Below are 19,937 nucleotides of genomic sequence, written 5' to 3'. Positions count from 1 at the left end.
AAGTTGACTTTGTTCAAGTCAGTCACGTGGTCTTAAACGTTAATTACAGCGAAGCCGAAAAGATGTGGCCAACTTTGATGCGGAATTTACAAGGGAAGACGCCGTTTTAACGCCAGTCAGCAACGAGGTACTGCAATCGATCAATCAAGAGGAGTTTCGAGGATTTTCAATCATCAACAGAGACTTCAATCCTTCTCGAATAGTGACTGAGTAACTAAGAAAATTTTAATTAATAGGCGCGTCGTAGACCGTAAAATGTTGTCCCCACGCTCCCCTCACCCCCTCCGACTTTTTTGGAACATTTATTGTTGTAAGAGTTCCTCTTTACTGAGTAGTTTAGCGGAATTGCCCGTCGGATTTGTTGGAGTTGATAACGGAAAGCGTGTTGAAATTTATTAGCGAAGATGGCGGCTGACCTGGCATTCTTAACAGAATTTTTCTTTTATGGTTTAATCAACCAAAGTTTTGGGAAGTTTAGTATTCTAAGGGAGGTCCAAACGAGGTGTATTCAGTGAAGATAATGGTAATAACAAGAAACTTACTATTTTGTTGTTGTATATGACTGGAATGCAAAAGTTTTTACCTCGAAAGAAAAAATGATTAAAACCAAGAATTCTACTGAAATCATTGCTTTAAAAGATATCAAAGTAAACTTACACGTTTCGTTTAAGTCTGCTTATTTACGTGTGACAGTTTCAAAGTTATCCATTGCCTATTAATGAAGTATTTTGTGAAAAGTTGGCGATTTTTCCAGATAAATCTTTGCAAACCGGTATTTTAATTTTTCTACACATTTTCGTTCAATTTAATGTAAAGAACCACACTCCACATTCAAGGTAATAACTATGGTCGTTTGCTGTCTTTTGATTTAAAATGATGTTGTTCAGATTTGGAACAAAAAATGCATTATTATTAAATACTTTTTGAAAACAAATAATTGTAATAATTTTCAAACATATGAAAACAATTCCGATTTGAACATCAACTTGAAAGCTTAAAATTCGACTTCCAAGTTTTTCATCTTATTTAATTGGAAACATCATTGAATTGATCTTGAGAAACCTTTAAGATCACTTTGAAGTCGAAAAACTTTACTAGGAAGTTTAATATTTGTATTTTTAGTCAGTTTTTATTGATTTTCAGATAAATTCCAAGATTTTCAGCTTTGACAAGAAAAATAAGTTAGCAAGTTAAAATTCGACTTCAAGCTAAACATTTTTTTGATTAGAACAATTATTAAGGTTTAAACTTCACTTGAGTACTAAAAAGCATTCTGAAGCTGTGAAAGTTGTCTTGGTTTACTAATTTGAACACAATTTTCATGTTTTTTTTTTTAAACAATTGATGTTGACTCGTTAATTTCCACAAGTAGATAATAGAAAATTTGGCTGCAGAGAGGATTCATTTTAAATTTAAAAATTAATTTAATTTTAGTCTTAAAGTAAAAAACCTACTTGGATACCAAAAAATAACTTAAAAGCTTCAAATATACTTAAAAGCTTCAAATTTGTTTTTGAGGTCAGTTTTCATGGTTTTCAGACCAATTTCAAGACTTCAATTTTTAAAATTGATGAATATTGTCTTGAAAATTTACTTCCAGACTACAATTCAGCTTTTTAGTTAATGTTATATTTCTTTTACCTGGTTTTATATGGTCTTCTTGGTTGTTGTAAGCTTTGGAAAGTTGACTGAACTGAAACAGTAGAAGTTACTAATCAGAGCTTCCAACTATTATTGTTTTCTTGAAAAAAATTACAGCGTTAAATTATATCTAAAGTCTAAGAATAATTTCAGACAACAATTTTTCCATTGAAACTCTATTAGGATTAAGCTTTGCAGTCCTATTTTGATACTTTCTAACTGCGAATGGAGGCTACGTTTACGACAACTTAACACCACTTTGGTTAAGTTCTTTTTTCTGTAATAAAGTGATGAGGGCAAGTCAAAAGTTTATTGCAAAAAGCTGCAATAAGCTTGAAACCCTTTGTCGTATAATATTGAATTTTGCAACGTTGAAAAGAGCAATTTCCCTGCATTGGAAAAAAATGGATTATTTTTACAAAAATGTACTCTTTTAGTTCTAACCAAAAAAATCATTCTTTGCAGCGTTTTAGTAACAAACTAAAAGTGCACTCACAATAGATAACGAAAAACGCAACTTTTTATGTTATTTACAAAAGCTGTAGTTTTAGCTTATTAATTTGGTATATCAGGTATTCTGAAGATGGTAGTTTAACAGTGTTATTTCACTAAAAACATTAATATGACACCTAAACGCCAATTTGATTTTTGTATGTTTTGCGTCTGCTGTTAACAAACAAAAATCAATCTTGCATTTAGGCTTCATACGTTTTTTGACATGAATACCTGACAGAACTAGATTAATCACTTAAAACCACCTTACCTTACCGTACTTATAAGAATAACTTTGAAAGGGAAGAAAGCTAGAAACTTGCTGTTTTCTCTATCTGTTGGAATATTTGGTGTTTTTCATTTTAACAGATTTCAAAAGCGCCGTTGCTATTAAATTTTTGTTGACTTAGATCATAAAATAGTACTTTTTGTAAAAAAGGTAATCTGTCAAAGAAAATAAACAAGTTTCAGCAGGGCATTTGATGGATGAAAGCTGCTACTTTCAATGACAACAACATATTGCTTTCTAGAGAGCAGTTATTTTCAGATTATAATCGTATTTGAAATGATGAGGTTACGCACTATTTTTGAATTCAATTTGATAGTACGCCTTTTCTCGCAAATTTCGTGCAACTGAACATACTTTCTTCAGGATCTTTGGGGCCTTTTTTACTGCCAAATTTCCGACGACCACTATTTATTATCCTGTACAAGGAAAAAAAAATAGTGAACTACTTTAAATACAACTTGTTGTTTACGTTGATTTATTAAATACATGCAATTGTACATTGCACCAATATTCAACGATTTCAGGCTCAGTTCAGTCACCCGATTTTATTACGGGAGATTTTTAACCCTAAATTTGACAGAAAATATCGAAGAACTTTAGTTATGCAAACCTGGGAACAGCGCTCGTTGTTGCCAATGCAATAACCGTCAGACCAACTTAATTTTCTTGCAAGTAGCGTTACTTTTCTTGTCGTTTATGTCGGCATAATCTTTGGAAATTTCTGACGTCATTCTAATTTAATTTGATTTTTTTATATGTATGTACACTAATAGGCAATGAATAACTTTAAAATTTTTATGTCTATATTTTTAGGGGATACCTTCCAGGTAATGTCCTGTAAGATACCCTTTTGTTGATATAAATAATTGATTTGAAATCGTTATTTGTTCTATTTACGTTTGAGATTCAAGTCAGTTAAACTGAGCGAGCAGAGCAAGTTTCACGTCACGATGACGTTAAATTTTTTTATTTTGCTTTTCTTTAATAGGGAAATCAAATAACTTATTTGGACCTCCGATACCAAGTTGGATTTTTAATGAAAGAGTAGTCAGTATTATTGGATTGGTTTTTACTATAGAAAATAGTATAATTTCTATTTTCTAGTCATGCCATTTTTGTCGCAAATAAATTGCATATCAAAGTTAAGTAGCCTGAAAGAAAAGATCTATTTTCAATTAGTTTTATTAAATTTACAACAGTTTACGTTGTGTAATCTTAAATAATTTTTGAGAAAATAGTTTATATTGTATATTTTAGAAAAGATCATTTAGAAAATCGAATAATTGCACACCTAAACCTGTAATGTGTGTCTTTTTATTTTTTAGCAATATGTCAGACATTTCCTGACTGTACTAGCTAAAAAAAAAAGATCTAAGCTTGTTATGTAGTTTTGCCTAGTGGAAGGAGAAAACAGGTTTTAACTTTGCCTCCATGCGGAAAGTAAAGTTTGAATTTCCGGTTAATCTGACGTGGAGTAAGTAGGGATTTAAACGCTTTAATTTTTGTATTATGCATTTCATCTGTAAGGGGTAGTATAACATTATTAGATTTCCGTCAAACTATACCAATTTTCAAAAGAGAAACAAAAGGCGTTGTAGTGAAATTTCTGAGAATCTAATATTGTGATTAGCTGTATAGACGACTTTATGTAGGAATGAAAAAGAAACCGTGATGTCAGAATATTCATTTTGTTGTGTGTTTTGGAATTGAACTCCTAAGTGCCATTTATTTTTATTTCGCTGCTACAATATTTAGAGCTGTTTTAAAACGTCAAGAGGAACGTCAGTTTTGAGAGATAAAAAACCAGTTAAACAGAAGAAAAAAGTACATAAGGATAACTTGCAGAAGAAGAGAGAAATTAGTAGTTAATTGTTTCTGGTTTAAAACAAATATTCGGGGGTAATACCACGAGCTTTAAAATTACCGATAATTTTCATAATTTCACGAGTCCTTTAGAAAAATTACAGATAATTTTGCATGAAAACTTGTTATCTCTTTTTTTGGCTCTTTTAGGAAAAAATATGGAAATGACCGAATGCAGTTTGCAAAGATAATAAGTTTGAACGCAGAATTATAAGGTCATTTTTAAGCACCAATGTAATTTTGAGGAATATTTCCCGAATAAATATTGAATTATACAAGTAAAGAGCAGTTAATTAATAGAACGTTTAACAAAGTATATTAAATTAGGAAGGTACAATAAACTAATCATTTAAAAAATTACATGAATTACACAATTATTATAATAAATGGTTTTGGTATTCCCTTGCAAGTCGATATTTTGCTTTGGTGGTTTACTGTTTCGCATTTTTTCGACCATGATGGTCTTCATCAAGTTGTAGATAGGGGCCTATAGACTTAAAACTTTTATGTCCAGTAACTTTTACCAGTTGCTGCTCAGCATCTCCATTTTTGGCTAAATTTGAAACAGCCGTGGCTCCCAACGAGTCGTTGGTCAACTTAGCATCTTTTTTAGCTAAACCTATATTATCTGCTTGAGATTTTGTCCACTTAGCTACAGTGTTTCTTCCAGCGGCTATATTTTTATACCACTTTATTGCCCATGTTGGATTTACAGTAAGAAAGAAACGGTCAGTATTATACCTTCGCGTTTTTCCAAAAACTTCTTGTATATTCGGATTGGGTACATCTGGATTTATCACAACACACAGTGTACTCGCAATAGGCGCAATAGAATACAATTATAATACACCCAAAAAGAAGTTACAAAACAGGTCTTTACAACTTTATTCTTTCAATTAGAAATCTCTATTTTTTTATGTAATTTTTGGATTTTGCATGGAATTCCAAGTATGTTGCATGTATCAAAAATTGATGTTTTCCTTTGAAAAAATGAAGTTCACTGTGGTAAACTGTGTTTTTGGGAACCCCGGTATACATCAAAAAAATTTTAAAAAAATAAAAATGTGTCCGAGCAGTTTTAAAAAAAAAACAATTTTTTTTTTGTTTTTAAAAAATTTAATAGAATAATTTATACGTGACTTTACGGAGTGTTTTTGACGACTTGCCCTTATAAAAGGTCACATAGTCACAATTTTTGGTACAGGGCAAGGAATCTCATCAACTGAATAATAAAAAACGTACAAAAATATTTAATATTTTCGGGACAACCAAATTTTTCATACATTGTAAGAGAAATTTTAGTGAACAATGGGTTTCACTAAACCGTCTCCTTTAATGAAGCAATATAGCATGAGTCCTACAACTTCTAGGGTAAAGACACAATTCTCCAACGTCATTAAACAAGTTTCTTCATTTTATACCCTATACTCCAAGTTTTAGAACTATTGTTTATGATTTGTGCCACTTTAAAGCTGCCATATGATTTCTGGATAGACTACACCTTGTAATCACTATTATTTCCGTACTGCTAACACATAACTACTAAATACTATTAATACATAAACATTGAGTGCAAAAGTTTTAAAGTTAGCGGCGGTATTTTGAAATACTATCAATAATACTGATCGTTTGAGGTCAAATTTTGACACACTGTTACATACATTTTTATAAACTGATGAAATAACGACAATATTTAATACTGACAGTAATAATGATGTGTGAGGGCCGTCTTAGTCTATAATAGTTCTCATTGTGTATACAATAGGCATTTACGAAAATTATACCTGCTAATTCTACCGTTTACCACAATCGGTGTAACTTTTAAGGATCTGGTTCATTATGGTTGAATGAATTTTAGAACGCGATTGGTATTCCTATTCCTGATATGTCTTTGACATCTGATCCAGATCTTCATTTTTGAAATGTTTTATAATATCGGCATACTCTCCCTCCATCTCGCAAACAGAACATATTCCAATATCCATTTTAAATTAACAGGTCAATCTCATAAGCTAGCTAAACTGAGGAACAAACCGACAAACGGTCAAACATAAACTAATGTTTGAGGCTATGATTCTAAATTTTAACGGAAAACCTGTCAAAAGTCACTTTTTTCTTAATTTACCGACGGAACTTCTCGATCCATAAATCATAAACCGGGTACATATATTCGGTATATGGGTAAAATTTCAGAACGGCAATAGTTGTTACCAAAAACAATTTTCGAACGCTCTAGGTTAAACAGGTATCTACCGGTAGAATATTCGTAAATGCCTAATATTGATTTCTGTTATTAAAAATGTGTGGGAACACTTTTTTTGGCGGAACACAAAACACTTTTCATCAACCGGATTGGTTTAAATTCGGATCGCTGACATAGTTTACAGTTCCGTTGCTTTTTCATGCGATGTTAAATTCATTTTATTTCAACTTTCTTCAACAGTCAGCAAAAAGCTGCCAAATTGTCCAAATTTGTTATTCACTTCTTGGGTTTACCGAATTTTTGCACTTTAGATATTATAGTTGCATTTGATTACAAAAGCACAAAGTTTATCACTGCCTATGGAACTTTTGGATTGCCTGGTATACACATCCAAACATTTATTTAAAATTGTAATTGCAAATGCACAAATAAAAAATGTCATTTTGTGATTTCCATTCGGAGGTCAGAAATCGCGGATTTCTGAGCTTCTGCGTTCTGTCGAAAAATGCGATCATGAGGACCATAAGATTCTACATTGCATTCTAAACATTTTTGTCAAAAAAACATTGAAAGCCTAAACTTAGTATTTCTATACTTCATATTTTTTTGAAAATGATCAGTTTTTACTTTAGGAGGGCCTTATATTTAGTACAAACGTTCTATAATAACCACAAAAAAATGTAAATCTGAGTTGCTACATGGCGTTCAAAATTAATTTTTTCATCATATCTACATTTTTACCTTAGCTGGTTATTATTATTTTGACATCTATCTAGAAAGTGTTTCTAACTAATAATAGTATGATTGTAAGAAAATCCATATCTGTATTTTCATACGTGTAAATTTAGATAACAAATTACACTATTGTGTCTGGAATCAAATTCTGATTCAGTGACTTCATATCTTAATTAATTTCATTGATAGATTTTTTTTCTTCTGATTCCAAAAATATACAGAGTGGTCCAAATTGATTGTAACATACTTAAAGGGTGGAAAGTACATAAAAAATAAACTCGAAAGTGTCATATAAACTATGGTCGAAAAGCGCCCCCTAGCAGAGCTAGCAAACCCTAAAATATGTGCCCCAAAAAACAGGTTTTTTTTATTTTAATTCCTAATCAATAAAAACTCAAATGAAGTTTGGCAAATTTGTCACCATTTTGAAGTAACAATTTGGAAATTTTATTTTTTTTTTCAATATTCCGAACAGAAACGATTTTTTTTATTTACGCAGAAGTTTATAAAAATGACTGTATCTGAAAAACTATGCAAAATGAAAAGAAATGCCAAGACAAACTTTTCTTGGGAAAAAGTATGCGCTATCACATGTGCCACATCAGAATGTCCTAAAATTATAGCTTATAGAAATTTGAAGCTGTCAAACTTTTTGAACGGCTTCCGTAGCTGTACGGATTATTTTCAAAATTTGAAAAGATTTCCAAATAAACATACACAACATAGCAAACATGCATTCCAAATTTCATTTGAGTAACTTTTTTCGTTTAGGAATTAAAATTTAAAAAATTATCTTGGTGCCTCACCTTTACAGTTCGCTAGCTCCGCTAGAGGGCACTTTTCGACTATAGTTTATATGACACTTTGGAGTTTATTTTTTATGTACTTTCCACTCTTGAATTATCCTACAATCAATTTGGACCACCCTATATACTATGTTGAGACTTAGTTTAGCTGTTTTTGAGTTAATGGAATGTAAAAATTGTAATTTTATTTATTTTTCAAAATGATACTTCCCATGAATATTTAAAGAGACTGAACGTGACATTTGACGTCACGATTTCTTAATTTACGTCAAATAATGATAACATTTAGTCCAACGAGCATATGAAACTAAAGGATAGTGATTATTACCGTAGTAAATATTTGTCTTTTTGTCAAATCAAGACAACTTTTGGGACATGAATAGTTATGTGATAAATGGAATAATAATGTATTATTACCCTGTCTTTAGAACATCATATGACACGAACGGAAAGAGTTAACAATCCTATCAACAAGAAGAATGTTGACTCATTTTGACGTTTTAAAACAGTTGCAACACAAATATAGTGCCATTTACATACATGCGCCCGGAATCTCTATTTTTTGAGTGCGGTTTCTTTTTCACAAAACAAACCCGTTCACGAACGTTTTTAATTTAGGTTAGTGCGATGTTTTTTCAAAGTGGATTCTAGTCAGTTTTGGCCTACACACCCATAACGCTGGTAATATATTAAAAAATTTGTGAATAGCTAATAATATTTAGGCCAAATCCTCGAATATATTGAGTAGAAAACTGGGATTATTCAGTCTCAGGCAGTATTTTAAGGTTCTATGGAACTACACGGGCGCAAAGCGCATCTTTTTCTTGAATAAAGAGAAAATATTGCCAAGGTGACTTAGATACTATTTTTATTTTGTATATCTACTTTACAATGTCTTTCTTTTTTATACGCTGCGTATTTATTTTTTTCCAGCTTTTTGTATTTTTTTATTATGACGGTATTTTTATTATTTATTTGTAGATAGGAGCCGCTATTCAGATAGTATATAGTATTGTCACTCAGGCGTATTGAGTTGAGCTAAGACGCACACCATATTATAATGCTGTGTTGGTCATTGTGAAACGGTGTTTCTTGTTGATTATTTTAATTTTGTGTTTAGGATATTGGTTAATGTTTTTTGGAGATTAGCAGACCCATTGTCACTTAGCAAGAGAGTTTTCAATAATTTGATATCCAAGGGTGTCTCCAGCTCAAGTGTCCCAAACACTTCAGATGTTTTTTGGCAATTATAAGTAATTACGTTAGGTACTTATACTTACACTTACAAGTGAAGAATAAGTTACAAAAACTTCTAACTAATTAAGAAATACAACGCTTTACTTAATATCGGTTATATTCGTTAATTGTCAACGATGCCAAAATTTTCATATTTTATGTTGCATTTTTCAGATTACAGGTTAGGTAGTTCTGATGAGTTTTGCTTGAAAAACATCATATAAACTGTTCGCCACGTCAACCGGGACAGTGATTTTTTGGGTCATTTTTAAAACTTCGCCATTTCAAAACGAATTAACAGATTTTAATGCGGTTTGCACTGTCATTGGGCTTGGTTTATTGGCTTTTTAGTGATGTAAAAAACTTTTGCTTTAATGCACTCTAACTGCCTTATACAGGCTGTGAAAGAAGTGCGTTCAAAAAAGTGCAATTTTCAAATAGTCCCCAATTGGCCAATAATTTTTTTTGGTTGGTTCAGTTAACGTCCCATGTCACAAGAAATATTGATTTATTCGAAAAAGACAACATTACTGTACTCGAACTTGAGTATATTATCTGTTACATAATTTTTAAAGCAACTCCATGACTAATAAGATTATACAGGGTGGCTAGAGACAATCAAAGTGGGACAAGAACGTGTGCAAAAATAGAAAAGTATTAAATTACAGTCTCTCTACCAATAAATATTTTAAACTTTTTTCTTACATAGTAACTTGTTGTCTAGGGTATTACCTCGGAACGTTTTTGGGCCTTTTTTAATTAACGTCATGTGTTCATTAACGTCATTGTATGTTCAACATTATCTGGTACATAATCTGAGTAGATACAGGAGGTTAATTGGGGAACGGCCAAAAACGTACTGAGATATTGACCTAAGCAACACTTCCTTATGTTAAAACACACCCAAAAAAATTATTGATCAATTGGGGAATATTTTAAAATGTCACTTCTTTTCCACCCTGTACAGTACAGTGGCGGTGCATTTAAGTCACGAGTTTTTCCCATCAACCAAGCGCCAATAAATTATGCTCAATGATAGTCCAAACCGCATCAAAATCTGTCGTTTCGTTTAGAAATTGCAAGGTTTTAAAAAAATCACTGTCCCGGTTGTTAGAATACCAAAAATGATGGAGCTTAGAAACAAAATTTGTATAAAGAACCATGGCTATATAAAAATACTTATAATTGGGTAACAACATTGGGTTTTTGCTCATCAATTATATTGCTTTAATATTATTTTGTATCTACACAGGTGCACTATTTAATATTACATTTCAAAATTATTCATAGGAAATCAATGGTAAGAAGAGAGAATAATTGCAAACTAATGTTTCAGACGAAAATGTGAAAAAGGTTCAAAGCTGTTAGTATACAGGTGATCAAATGTCGAATTAACTTTGATTTTTAACATTAACATTGGCTACAGCAGACTGAACATTTATATTTTATAAAGCTTTGGTCTGAAGCATTGGTGTGCAATTGTTCTCTCTTATTATAATTGATTTCCTCTGGATGGTTTTGAAATTTCCATTCTTTATTCTACATATTGTGGATAGTTTTAACATGTTCGTTTATTCACTAAACTGTTTTGTTATTAATTTTAATTGAATGGTGTAATATTTCAAATATTGCATTAATCAAACAGTTAAAGAAAGAAGAAAACATTATTTGCATTTTTCTTAGTTTTTTGATTGGTTAAAATTTTAAAAATACAAAAAAATAACAAAACATTTTCTCACATATCCAGATTTTAAAAGTATTGTTCCAGCGCTGTAGGGATGTGCACTGTGATTATTTTGCCGGATTTATAGACTATTTATAGGAAAGATCTGTAGAATGGGATAGGAACCTGCCATTGTCACATTCTACCAATACTTCTTTTTATAATTCCGTTCCTTGTTTTAAAGATTTAGAGCCCAGAAGGTGTTTGATAGACGAAAACACAAAAAGATAATAAACGTCTTGATGAATACAGGGATGGATGATAAAAATGTAAGGATCATCGGAAACTTTTACTGGAATCAATCAGCTACTATTAAAATTAATATGGAAAAACTAACACAGTAAACTTTTTTCGAGGAGTCGAATCAAAGAGGCCCTTGAGAATACCGACATAAGAATTTTGCTGAATGGAGAACGAATGAACAACATTCGGTGCGCAGATGATACTGTGGTTTTCACTGACAAAATGAACGATTTACAAGAAATGGATAAAATAAAAGACGTCAGCTGTAAATATGGCTTAGAAATTAACATTAGTAAAATCAAATTCTTGGTGATCAGTAGAGAAACTTGTGAAGGCTACAACACACCATTATTCAGAGTAGCCCAGTTCACCTATCTGGGAACCATAATCGATGATAATTGGGAGCACTCACTCCATTGCCGCATTGCGGAGTGTCTCAAAGTCGTGTCTTCGATTTTTCCCTCCAGAACTGCTGGAATCAATATCTTCTACCTCGCATTGGACCCAAGGCTTTGACCCTAAGGACTTGCGTTGTTTACATCATTAAACACAGTTTGGAGATCGTCAGAATATTGTTAATTGGGACTCCATTTATAAGGTGTTCAAAGAAGAATACTTTTTCTACATAGAGGTTGAATAGCATAGAAGGCAGAATGGACTCTCTAATTTTAAATTCCTCTGTTATGCTGGAGTATGGTAAACGAACTTCCACTGTTTGGTTCGAGGAGAGGTTGCTGATGATACTGATGTCTTTATCATCTAGACCCAGATCTTGTAGATATTGTAAAAGGAGATCAATTTTAAATCTATAAAGCATATGAACACATCCTTTCGCTAATTCAAGCAATTCTGAACCAAAGTCTGCAAGCTGAATATGGCTTCCCTGATTCCAAAGCCGCTTTTAAATCCAAACTGGCCCTGGCCATCTCGTCTGGCCCTGGAGCCTTTTTACCTTTAGTTCTTAATTGCCAGTACCACTTCCGATTTCAGAATGTGTTTGAGATCTGATGTCATCATAAAGTCTTACTGTATAATCTGGATTGCTCTTCCGTTAGCAGTTTCTCTTGATCGACGATTAGCTTTAGAAGGATAACCTTGTGGAAATGGCCAATGCTAGTATGATTTCATTTTGCAAACTGCTGTAAAGATAGAGAGATATTAGATCTACTACGTATCAATGCTGAGTAAACTAACATGTTGCACTGTGAGTACAATTATAACTAAAAACACTTTTGTACCGTATAGCGACACGTTTTCCTCGACTGTGACTGTGACTACAAAAAGCCTTTCTTGAACGCTCTATAATTTTTGAAGTAATCGAATATAGGCTTCTTTATACCTGAATTAATGCTAATTTATATGACGCTGTTTGAAAAAATAATATGGCACAACCCATTTTTGCTCTAGAAAACTGATCTCTACCTGACTGTAACACATTTAGTAACCCACTAACACTGGTCATAACAAAAATCTATTAAGACTCTCATTAGACTAGTTAGAATTCAAAGTTCTGATGTATATGGTCTTCTATGACAAGCTAAGAACGCTTTTTTCCTATTATAGCTTAATAAGCACACTAAAAATTAGGAAAATACATGGCTGGACAAGTTGCTAAAATACAAACTGTGCTGGATAATTTTTTCAGACACAAGGTCACTAATTAAGGGTTAATTTGGCGCAGTAAAACTTAAAAAAAATATTTAAATATTGACAACAATTACCTGAGTGAGATAAATTGATGACAATATCTTCTCTGTTTGAGTCAGTAAAATGCTTGAGACACCCTGTGTATGTAAATCAACTAAATTTGAGATGGTTTGCTAATCTTTGTCCGCTTAGCGATTGGCGAGTTGGTTGACTTGGTCTCTAAAAACACCCAGTATAGTGACTGAATAATAGTAATAATTTAGAAAAATTCAATTCATCATCCGCCGATCGCACAGCGCCACCTATAATAATATTAAATTAACGACGTTGAGTGTTTTTGTTTGTTAATGTATTGTGATAAAATGTTGTGCAATCTTAATAATTTAACACTGTTATTTTGTGGACACATGACGCATACATATTGTCTTCAGATATTTAAATAATTACTAATTTTATCTTGCCAAAGATTTATTTATTTTTCTGTTTTATGGACGTGTTTATATAAATATTATGTATTGCCGGTGAATCAAATGCATTTGACGAACTTGTAGATGTTATAGATTTCCTTGTTTTTTTTTTGTATAGCTAAGATTTGTCAAACGCATTTATTATCCGTATATAAATGTCGTTATAATCTGGATTGAGCAAAACTAAACCCGTGAAACTCTTTATTAGGATTCATGATTGTAAAATAATACGATGTTTAACATAGAATATTTGCTATTAAAATCGAAACATTCTAAAAAAATACGTTTCAAAGAAATGTATTGTATTGTTGAAAGTATATATAAAATTATGTAATGTTTAGCTATTTATTAATGTGAAGTTTAGACTAAGTAAGTAAATTAACCCGCTATTAGTAAGTGTTTAGATCTCGACATATTGAATTAGTCAATGCATTACAATAGTGGAATAAAATTAATTTTTGTTTTGCTGAAATGTAACTTTTACGCTTCAGTCAGTAAGTTTGTTTTTTTTTTGGTATACTTGCACAAAAAATCCGTTGAATTTTAGAGTGTAATAAAGTTAATTGTAGGAGTTTAAGCTTTTTTGGGAATACTTCATATCAAATTATTTACAAACGACACTCCTTTTTGTACTCAGTTAAAAACAGCCACATTCAGTCTCAGGTATACCAAAATCTAAATTTTATTTTCTGAGTAACGTGTGTTTTATTATTGATGTCACTACAGTCACGTTTATTTGTCTATTTATACGTTTAACGATGTGTTACTTTGCAACTATTAGAGAATTAAAGTTTGCCTTTATTTCCGTAGTAAGCAACGTGTTTTACTCTGTCCAACCCCTTTTTTTCGGTATTAAGTCCTTTAATTACGTTTCAGTTAACTCGATTCGATGCGTGGGTAATTCAGTGGAAAAATCAGTAAATATACTTCCTGAATCGAATTAGTATTTAAATGGTTTATAATGCCAACGGTAATTTTGTTACCATTTACAGTTATTAGTGGCTGGTGAACCAAAGAAGGCAATTTTTGCAAAATTTTGAATTTTAATGATGCAACTGTTTACCATTTATTTGTTGCTAATTACTAGATTTATAACATTTAGTGAGGTAAGAGGTTGAATTTTTATTTGTATTAATTTTAACACTTGTTTTACACAGGGAGCTATAAAGCTGTATAATGATCACGCCAATTTATTAGATGACGCAGAGCCACGTGCCAAAGAGAAAATTACGGTTACATACTTTGATTTCCACAAGTTTAACAGAACAACCAAAGCTTTGTCTGTGAATTTCACGTTGTTTCACGATGTAACTACAGAAAATGATATAGTCGTAAGTATTTGTCAGTGTATTTCATATACATATGGTATTTAGTAAGTGTAATCATGTTCGTAAGTTTTTCATCATAATTTTCGAGTTAGTTCCGATTTCTCTGCAGCACTTTCTGTGAAGTTGATTGCCAACTGTCACGACATCTCTTTGGTAGTCGTCCAATAGGGTTCTTCCATGAGATCACTCAATTGGCTAGTTGGTTGTTAGCATTCTGTTTACATGCAGGTTCCATTCTCTTCTTTTTTTATCCAACTCACTATGTCGTCAGTGTGTCAACGTCACATTCAAAACAATGTACCTTCTCACTTCTTCCAGAAATGCTGTGCTTGTTATCTTGCATCCTCGGTACTCAAACGACTATTACTAGCTTACAGCTTTCTTGTATAATTTGCAAGCTTTCCACCTTTTTCTTTTTGAACTCTGCTGTAACTTTTCCCACTTTAAGATGTGTTCTGCCAACTCTTCTCCTCCCTTCCTTCTTCCTTCTCCTTACTGTGATCAACCTGTATTATGTTGGGTGCTATATTCAATTGTAGAAGAATCTCGATCGACTCGAAGAAAGGACAAGAAAAGGAAATTTGAATAACAAAATCTAACATTAGGCAATCCACACAAGATATTTTAATGATATTTTTGTTGGGGTTGTATCTAAAAGTAATACATATTTTACGATAAGAAAAAAAATTCTGTACGCCACTTTTTTAACATAAAAACTGTTTTTGAAATTCTCGTTTAATTCTGAGGAGTTAAAACAACTTTTAAATTGTGACATCTTTTAACATGAAGAATTATAAGATTAAATTTATTTATGTTTTTTGTATATTTATGATCTTTCTATGGTTATAAAGTAAGAATTTGCCACAAAGTAAATTCGTAGAGGAAGGTACAAAATGATTTTTAGTTTATTATTTTGTTACTTAATTTGATTTTTCTAGATCTATTTTGAAACTTAATGGAACTATAATTTTGCTACTTTTTTAGATAAAAAGTATGTTCTATTTATGGAAAAACAACGAATACAAGAAGACACCTATCACTTGGGAAATGAAAGTTTGCGGGTTTCTTGACAAAGGCAGTTTTGCGATACAGTCTTTGTTGAAAGATTCGTCAGTAGACAAATGTCCTCTTAAAAAGGCAAGTACATTTTCATTATGCTGATAATAATTAAAAACAAATATTAATAATACATGTACAGAATATATTACTTTAACCTTTTCAATCGTTAGAATCAGAGGGTATTAGAGAACCTATTTCAAGTTTGGTTCACCCTTCCAGACTATGTTAAGAAAAATGGTTCAATTTGGCTAAGTAAACATTGTGAGTTGCAGAAATATTCAAGAATTGGTTGTTTTAAAAATGTATAATAGTTTAGATTTAAAGAATCAGGTACCTGGTTTAGCGGGCTATTCTATGCATTAGTTATTTAAGTCAGGTTTTACTGGCACATAAATGGTAGAGTATTTTCCCACTAAAATAAGATTTTTCTGGATTTTATGTTGTATAATAATTATAATGAAATAATTTGTTTTAGGGTAATCATTATATAAAAAATTTATCACCACCAGACTTGGAAGGCTGGCCTAGCATTATTCCAGAAGGGAAATGGAAACTGGTCATAAAATACTACATTGAAAACGTGTATTGTTTCACTGTTGAGTGGGTTGCAGTTATTACTAAAAATTAGATTTTTTATTATATTTTGTTAATATACGATTTAGAAGAACCTAAAGGTTAGCTTTTTTGAAAAATTTGGGTTCCCTAAACAACACAACCGAATCGGGATAAGGAAGTACCTGGCAAAATCATTTCTCCGCGAACCAAAAGTCCTATAGAACTTGATATTTAGAGAATATTCCGCAACTTTCGTGGATTTAACCTTAACAGCAAGGCAGGAGACGAGCTGCACTAGCAATCTGCAAACGAATAGAATCTAGTCTACAAACTAGGACGGTAATACCAAATAAGAGAAATCACTACTTTTAGATTTAATTGGAAAACATCCTATAATATTGGGCAGCTTTAAAGACAAAGTGAGAAATAGGTTAGTGGTGGAGTGGGTGCAGAAAAACATCAAAGATATTAATACAGAGTGCTCAAATATTGGCCGCAAAAAAAGGAATCTAGTTCCCTGTTTATAGTAGTTTTCCTAATCAGTGCGCAAAGTTACACTAAACTATGTCTAACTGCTTTCACCTGCGGGAAAACTACTTTGCGCACGTGTTAGAAACAATGTTTTTTCTACTAATAAAATAACTACATTTTGTTTTTATTGACAATTTTTCCGCATAGTGTGTGGAGTTATTTTCTTAACAAGTGCGAAAAGTGATACTTTTCCGCACGCTGACTGAGTGCGGGAAAGGCGTAAGGCTAGTACATAGCAGCTGGCAACAAATGTAAAACACATTATGTTTAAGTTTTAGATATTTCCAAAAAACCAATCATCATTAAAATGTATTTACTTATGGCTTCTTCTTCTTGTTTACGGAAGCCTTAAGGCTTGTTTTACTGACTTATTTGCCACTTCTGGGATGCCGATGACTATCTGTTCCTCCATCTCTTAGGAGGCCGTCCTGGTGGTCTGTCGGATGCTGGTTTTCATGCTGGTTTCATTACTGGCGATTTTTGCCAGTCTGTGGTTCTCCGTCCTGAAAATGTGCTCGTACAATGGTATTACACATTGGTACATTAACGTCTTCTAGTGCGTGTCCATCTAACCATATATTTATGGCGAATGTAAGAAAGTTTTATAAAAAATCTTTGAAAATTTGTGATTTCCAGAGATACGAAAACCAACCTGTGCTGAGGCTGTCTCATCACAGATCCTCCTCCAGCTTTAAGGCATTAATAAAAGCTAGCAGCTGTGTCGGTTTTAGAGCAGAAAGGTCCCCATCAATGATGATTCTGCTCCTACCAAACAAGTTTGTCTTCATGTTTGTTCATTTCTCGGTTGTAATCTCCAAGAGTTCTAGAGTGCGCCAATGCTGTGGGTTGCTCCCAGAGCTTGGCTCTTTCGTATTTCTTCTTCAATTTCAGAAAGAAAATCTACAGAAGGGTACTGTAGTCTTGGCCCCTTTTTTAGCCAGAATGATGCTTTCTCATTTTCCTCAATTTCTCTGTGTCCTGAAAGCCAGAGCAAGGGGACTTTATTATTTCTGCCTAGACATTCCCATACCATTTTAGAGCTGACTAACCTAAATTGCATATAAATGCGTTGTTTGACAATGAGCTTTGGTTTCTAAGGAAACAAGCCTCATTTTCAAAGACAGAGACAAGGTGGTTTATTTACCGTACGGAAGAATAATGTGAAAAAAGTCGTGTTTTTTATATGACACCCCTGAATATTATTACATTTTTGAATTCTACGCAAAATTCTAAGCAGATTTTATGTATAATAGTCTATATAAAACCACTGTTGCAAGGTATAATCAGCATTTTAAAAAGTGTGCGGGAAAAAATTTTTTACGTATGCAAAGTAGCTTATTTGCAAACATTCGTAGAAAAAATGAATTTTTGGATCTGGATTCGAAAAAGTAAAGAAACTCAGTACATACATGTTTGAAAATAAAAACATTTACTTCATAATTCATAGTCGTTTCATTTTCTTCATAATTATTTGTAACGATTTAATTTGTACTTATTTAATTTACATTTTGTTCGTGTGCAATGTAGAAAAAGAAAGATGGCAACGCCGGACCAACATCGTCGTTTTCCGAATTATAAAATACTTTAAGTTCAGCGCCCCTCGTGAAATCCATTCGTTTTTACCCCCGGTCCAAAAATTACCATAGCTTGTCGGATTGCCGTTGGCCCCGGCTTAGGTGGATAATTTCCAGCAAGCGGCTAGCTTTTCAGCCGGCCATTCATCTCCGGTTTTCAGCCATTACCCGCTATCGCTTAGCCCGACTGTGTAATGGACCGTGCTTTGACTGATGCGACTGTCGATCCGACTTCCGCAACTTTTCCTTGTTCCCGATAAGGATCTACCCATTGATTGCTACTGTAATGTCATTGGAATGAGCTTTCCTTAGATTGCTTTCATGTTTATATTAAAATTGCTTACTAAGAGTTATGTCAATTTTTTTCGTGTTTTTGGAATTGTGCTCACGCAATGCGAAACGACTTTTCGTCGCTAGTAACTAATGACCGGGGTAATTTTTCATTTTGGCCTCTGAGTAATTCTGCATACAAATAGGGGATGTTCGTTTTCTGCGTAATATAAATAAGCGTCACCATTTGAGGGAAAGTCGTTCTTTCTGCAATAAAAAAAGACAATTTCGTATGCTCTTTACATACTGAATAAACCACACACAATAAACCTCAAAACATCCACGAACCAAGTTCGTAGAGTTTGTCAGTTTGATATCCCTAGCTTTATTCGGGTTCATGATTATGAACTGTTCAGGAACTGTTCTCGAAGTGATTTGGGCCATCTGCACGGATGGGATAAGTGTTGCTGTGTACTGATGTACAGCAGTATATACAAATTATCATGCAAATGGTTTAAACCCACAATCCAAAATTTACCAGAACTTTTCATTTGGTCGTTGAAATTATTTTTTTTATCTGATGCATTGATCCTTGGCCAGTTAATTAACTTTTGATCTAGCACCCCCATTTCAGGAGGAATTAGACAGGGAGATAGCTTTATACCATTTTTATTCGACATCCTGATGGACAAAATCATCAAAAAACTAACATCCCTGAACTCGGGATACAGAATGAACAATAGAGCTATCAGCATGGTCTCTGTTATACCGACGACACTACAATATTCGCAGAAAGTGAAAATGACTTACAGAGACAGTTATTTAAGTTCTACCAGAGCAGTCACCAACTCAATATAACCATAGCCACAAGTAAAACAAAAACTATGACCATCGCTAGGAAACCAATGAGATGCGAGCTGGTAATAGAATATAATAAACCCATAGAGCAGCAGGTCATGCAATTTAGATACCTGGGCATAGATATGTTCCTGAGAAACCAAATGAACAACAAATCAGCCATAATATCAGGATGTCTAAGAGAAACTGTATGGACTAATTCCTATATACGAAAGGAGAAAAAGATCAAAATAGTAATATAAAATATGCGACAGGCCAATAATGACATATGGTATAGAAGCGAGATAGGTTACCAAAAGGATGCTACGAGTCGCCCAAATATCAGTACTGAGAACAATATCGGATAACAGAAAAAGCGATCACGTAAGAAACACAACATAACTTAAGAGCACAATGCGACGTACAGGATGTGGCGAG

At 32.7% G+C, this 19,937-nt stretch overlaps 2 protein-coding genes across 2 annotated transcripts in view; both read left to right on the top strand.

Annotated features, from left to right (window-relative positions):
- Pkc98E (Protein kinase C) overlaps window positions 1-14,158 on the top strand; it is a 34,879-nt gene extending 20,721 nt beyond the window's left edge. The window contains exon 12 of the mRNA XM_081974000.1: window positions 50-14,158. Coding sequence (XP_081830126.1) covers window positions 50-214 — 165 coding nt within the window. The 3' untranslated portion in view covers window positions 215-14,158. The remainder of the gene's footprint in view (window positions 1-49) is intronic.
- A 101-nt stretch (window positions 14,159-14,259) lies between these two features.
- LOC145725303 (uncharacterized) lies at window positions 14,260-16,394 on the top strand. The gene is made up of 4 exons (XM_081974008.1): window positions 14,260-14,451; window positions 14,503-14,676; window positions 15,658-15,810; window positions 16,208-16,394. Exons 1-4 carry the CDS (start codon window positions 14,392-14,394, stop codon window positions 16,358-16,360), a joined length of 540 nt encoding a protein of 179 aa, XP_081830134.1. The 5' UTR covers window positions 14,260-14,391; the 3' UTR covers window positions 16,361-16,394.
- Window positions 16,395-19,937: the final 3,543 nt, after the last annotated feature.

This window comes from Ips typographus, linkage group LG2, assembly GCF_016097725.1.
Source record: "Ips typographus isolate SLU linkage group LG2, UJ_Ityp_2.0, whole genome shotgun sequence".
Lineage (NCBI taxonomy): Eukaryota > Metazoa > Arthropoda > Insecta > Coleoptera > Curculionidae > Ips > Ips typographus.
The sequence above is the reverse complement of the archived record's forward strand: the minus strand, read 5'-3'. Positions and strand labels throughout refer to the sequence as shown.

What these genes read in the sequence shown, in the direction of transcription:
- LOC145725303 (XM_081974008.1), top strand. Translation starts at nt 14,392, where the DNA reads ATGATGCAACTGTTTACCATTTATTTGTTGCTAATTACTAGATTTATA. An exon ending in GATTTATAACATTTAGTGAG is followed by an intron (nt 14,452 to 14,502) that starts GTAAGAGGTTGA and finishes TGTTTTACACAG; the next exon opens with GGAGCTATAAAGCTGTATAA. An exon ending in CTACAGAAAATGATATAGTC is followed by an intron (nt 14,677 to 15,657) that starts GTAAGTATTTGT and finishes CTACTTTTTTAG; the next exon opens with ATAAAAAGTATGTTCTATTT.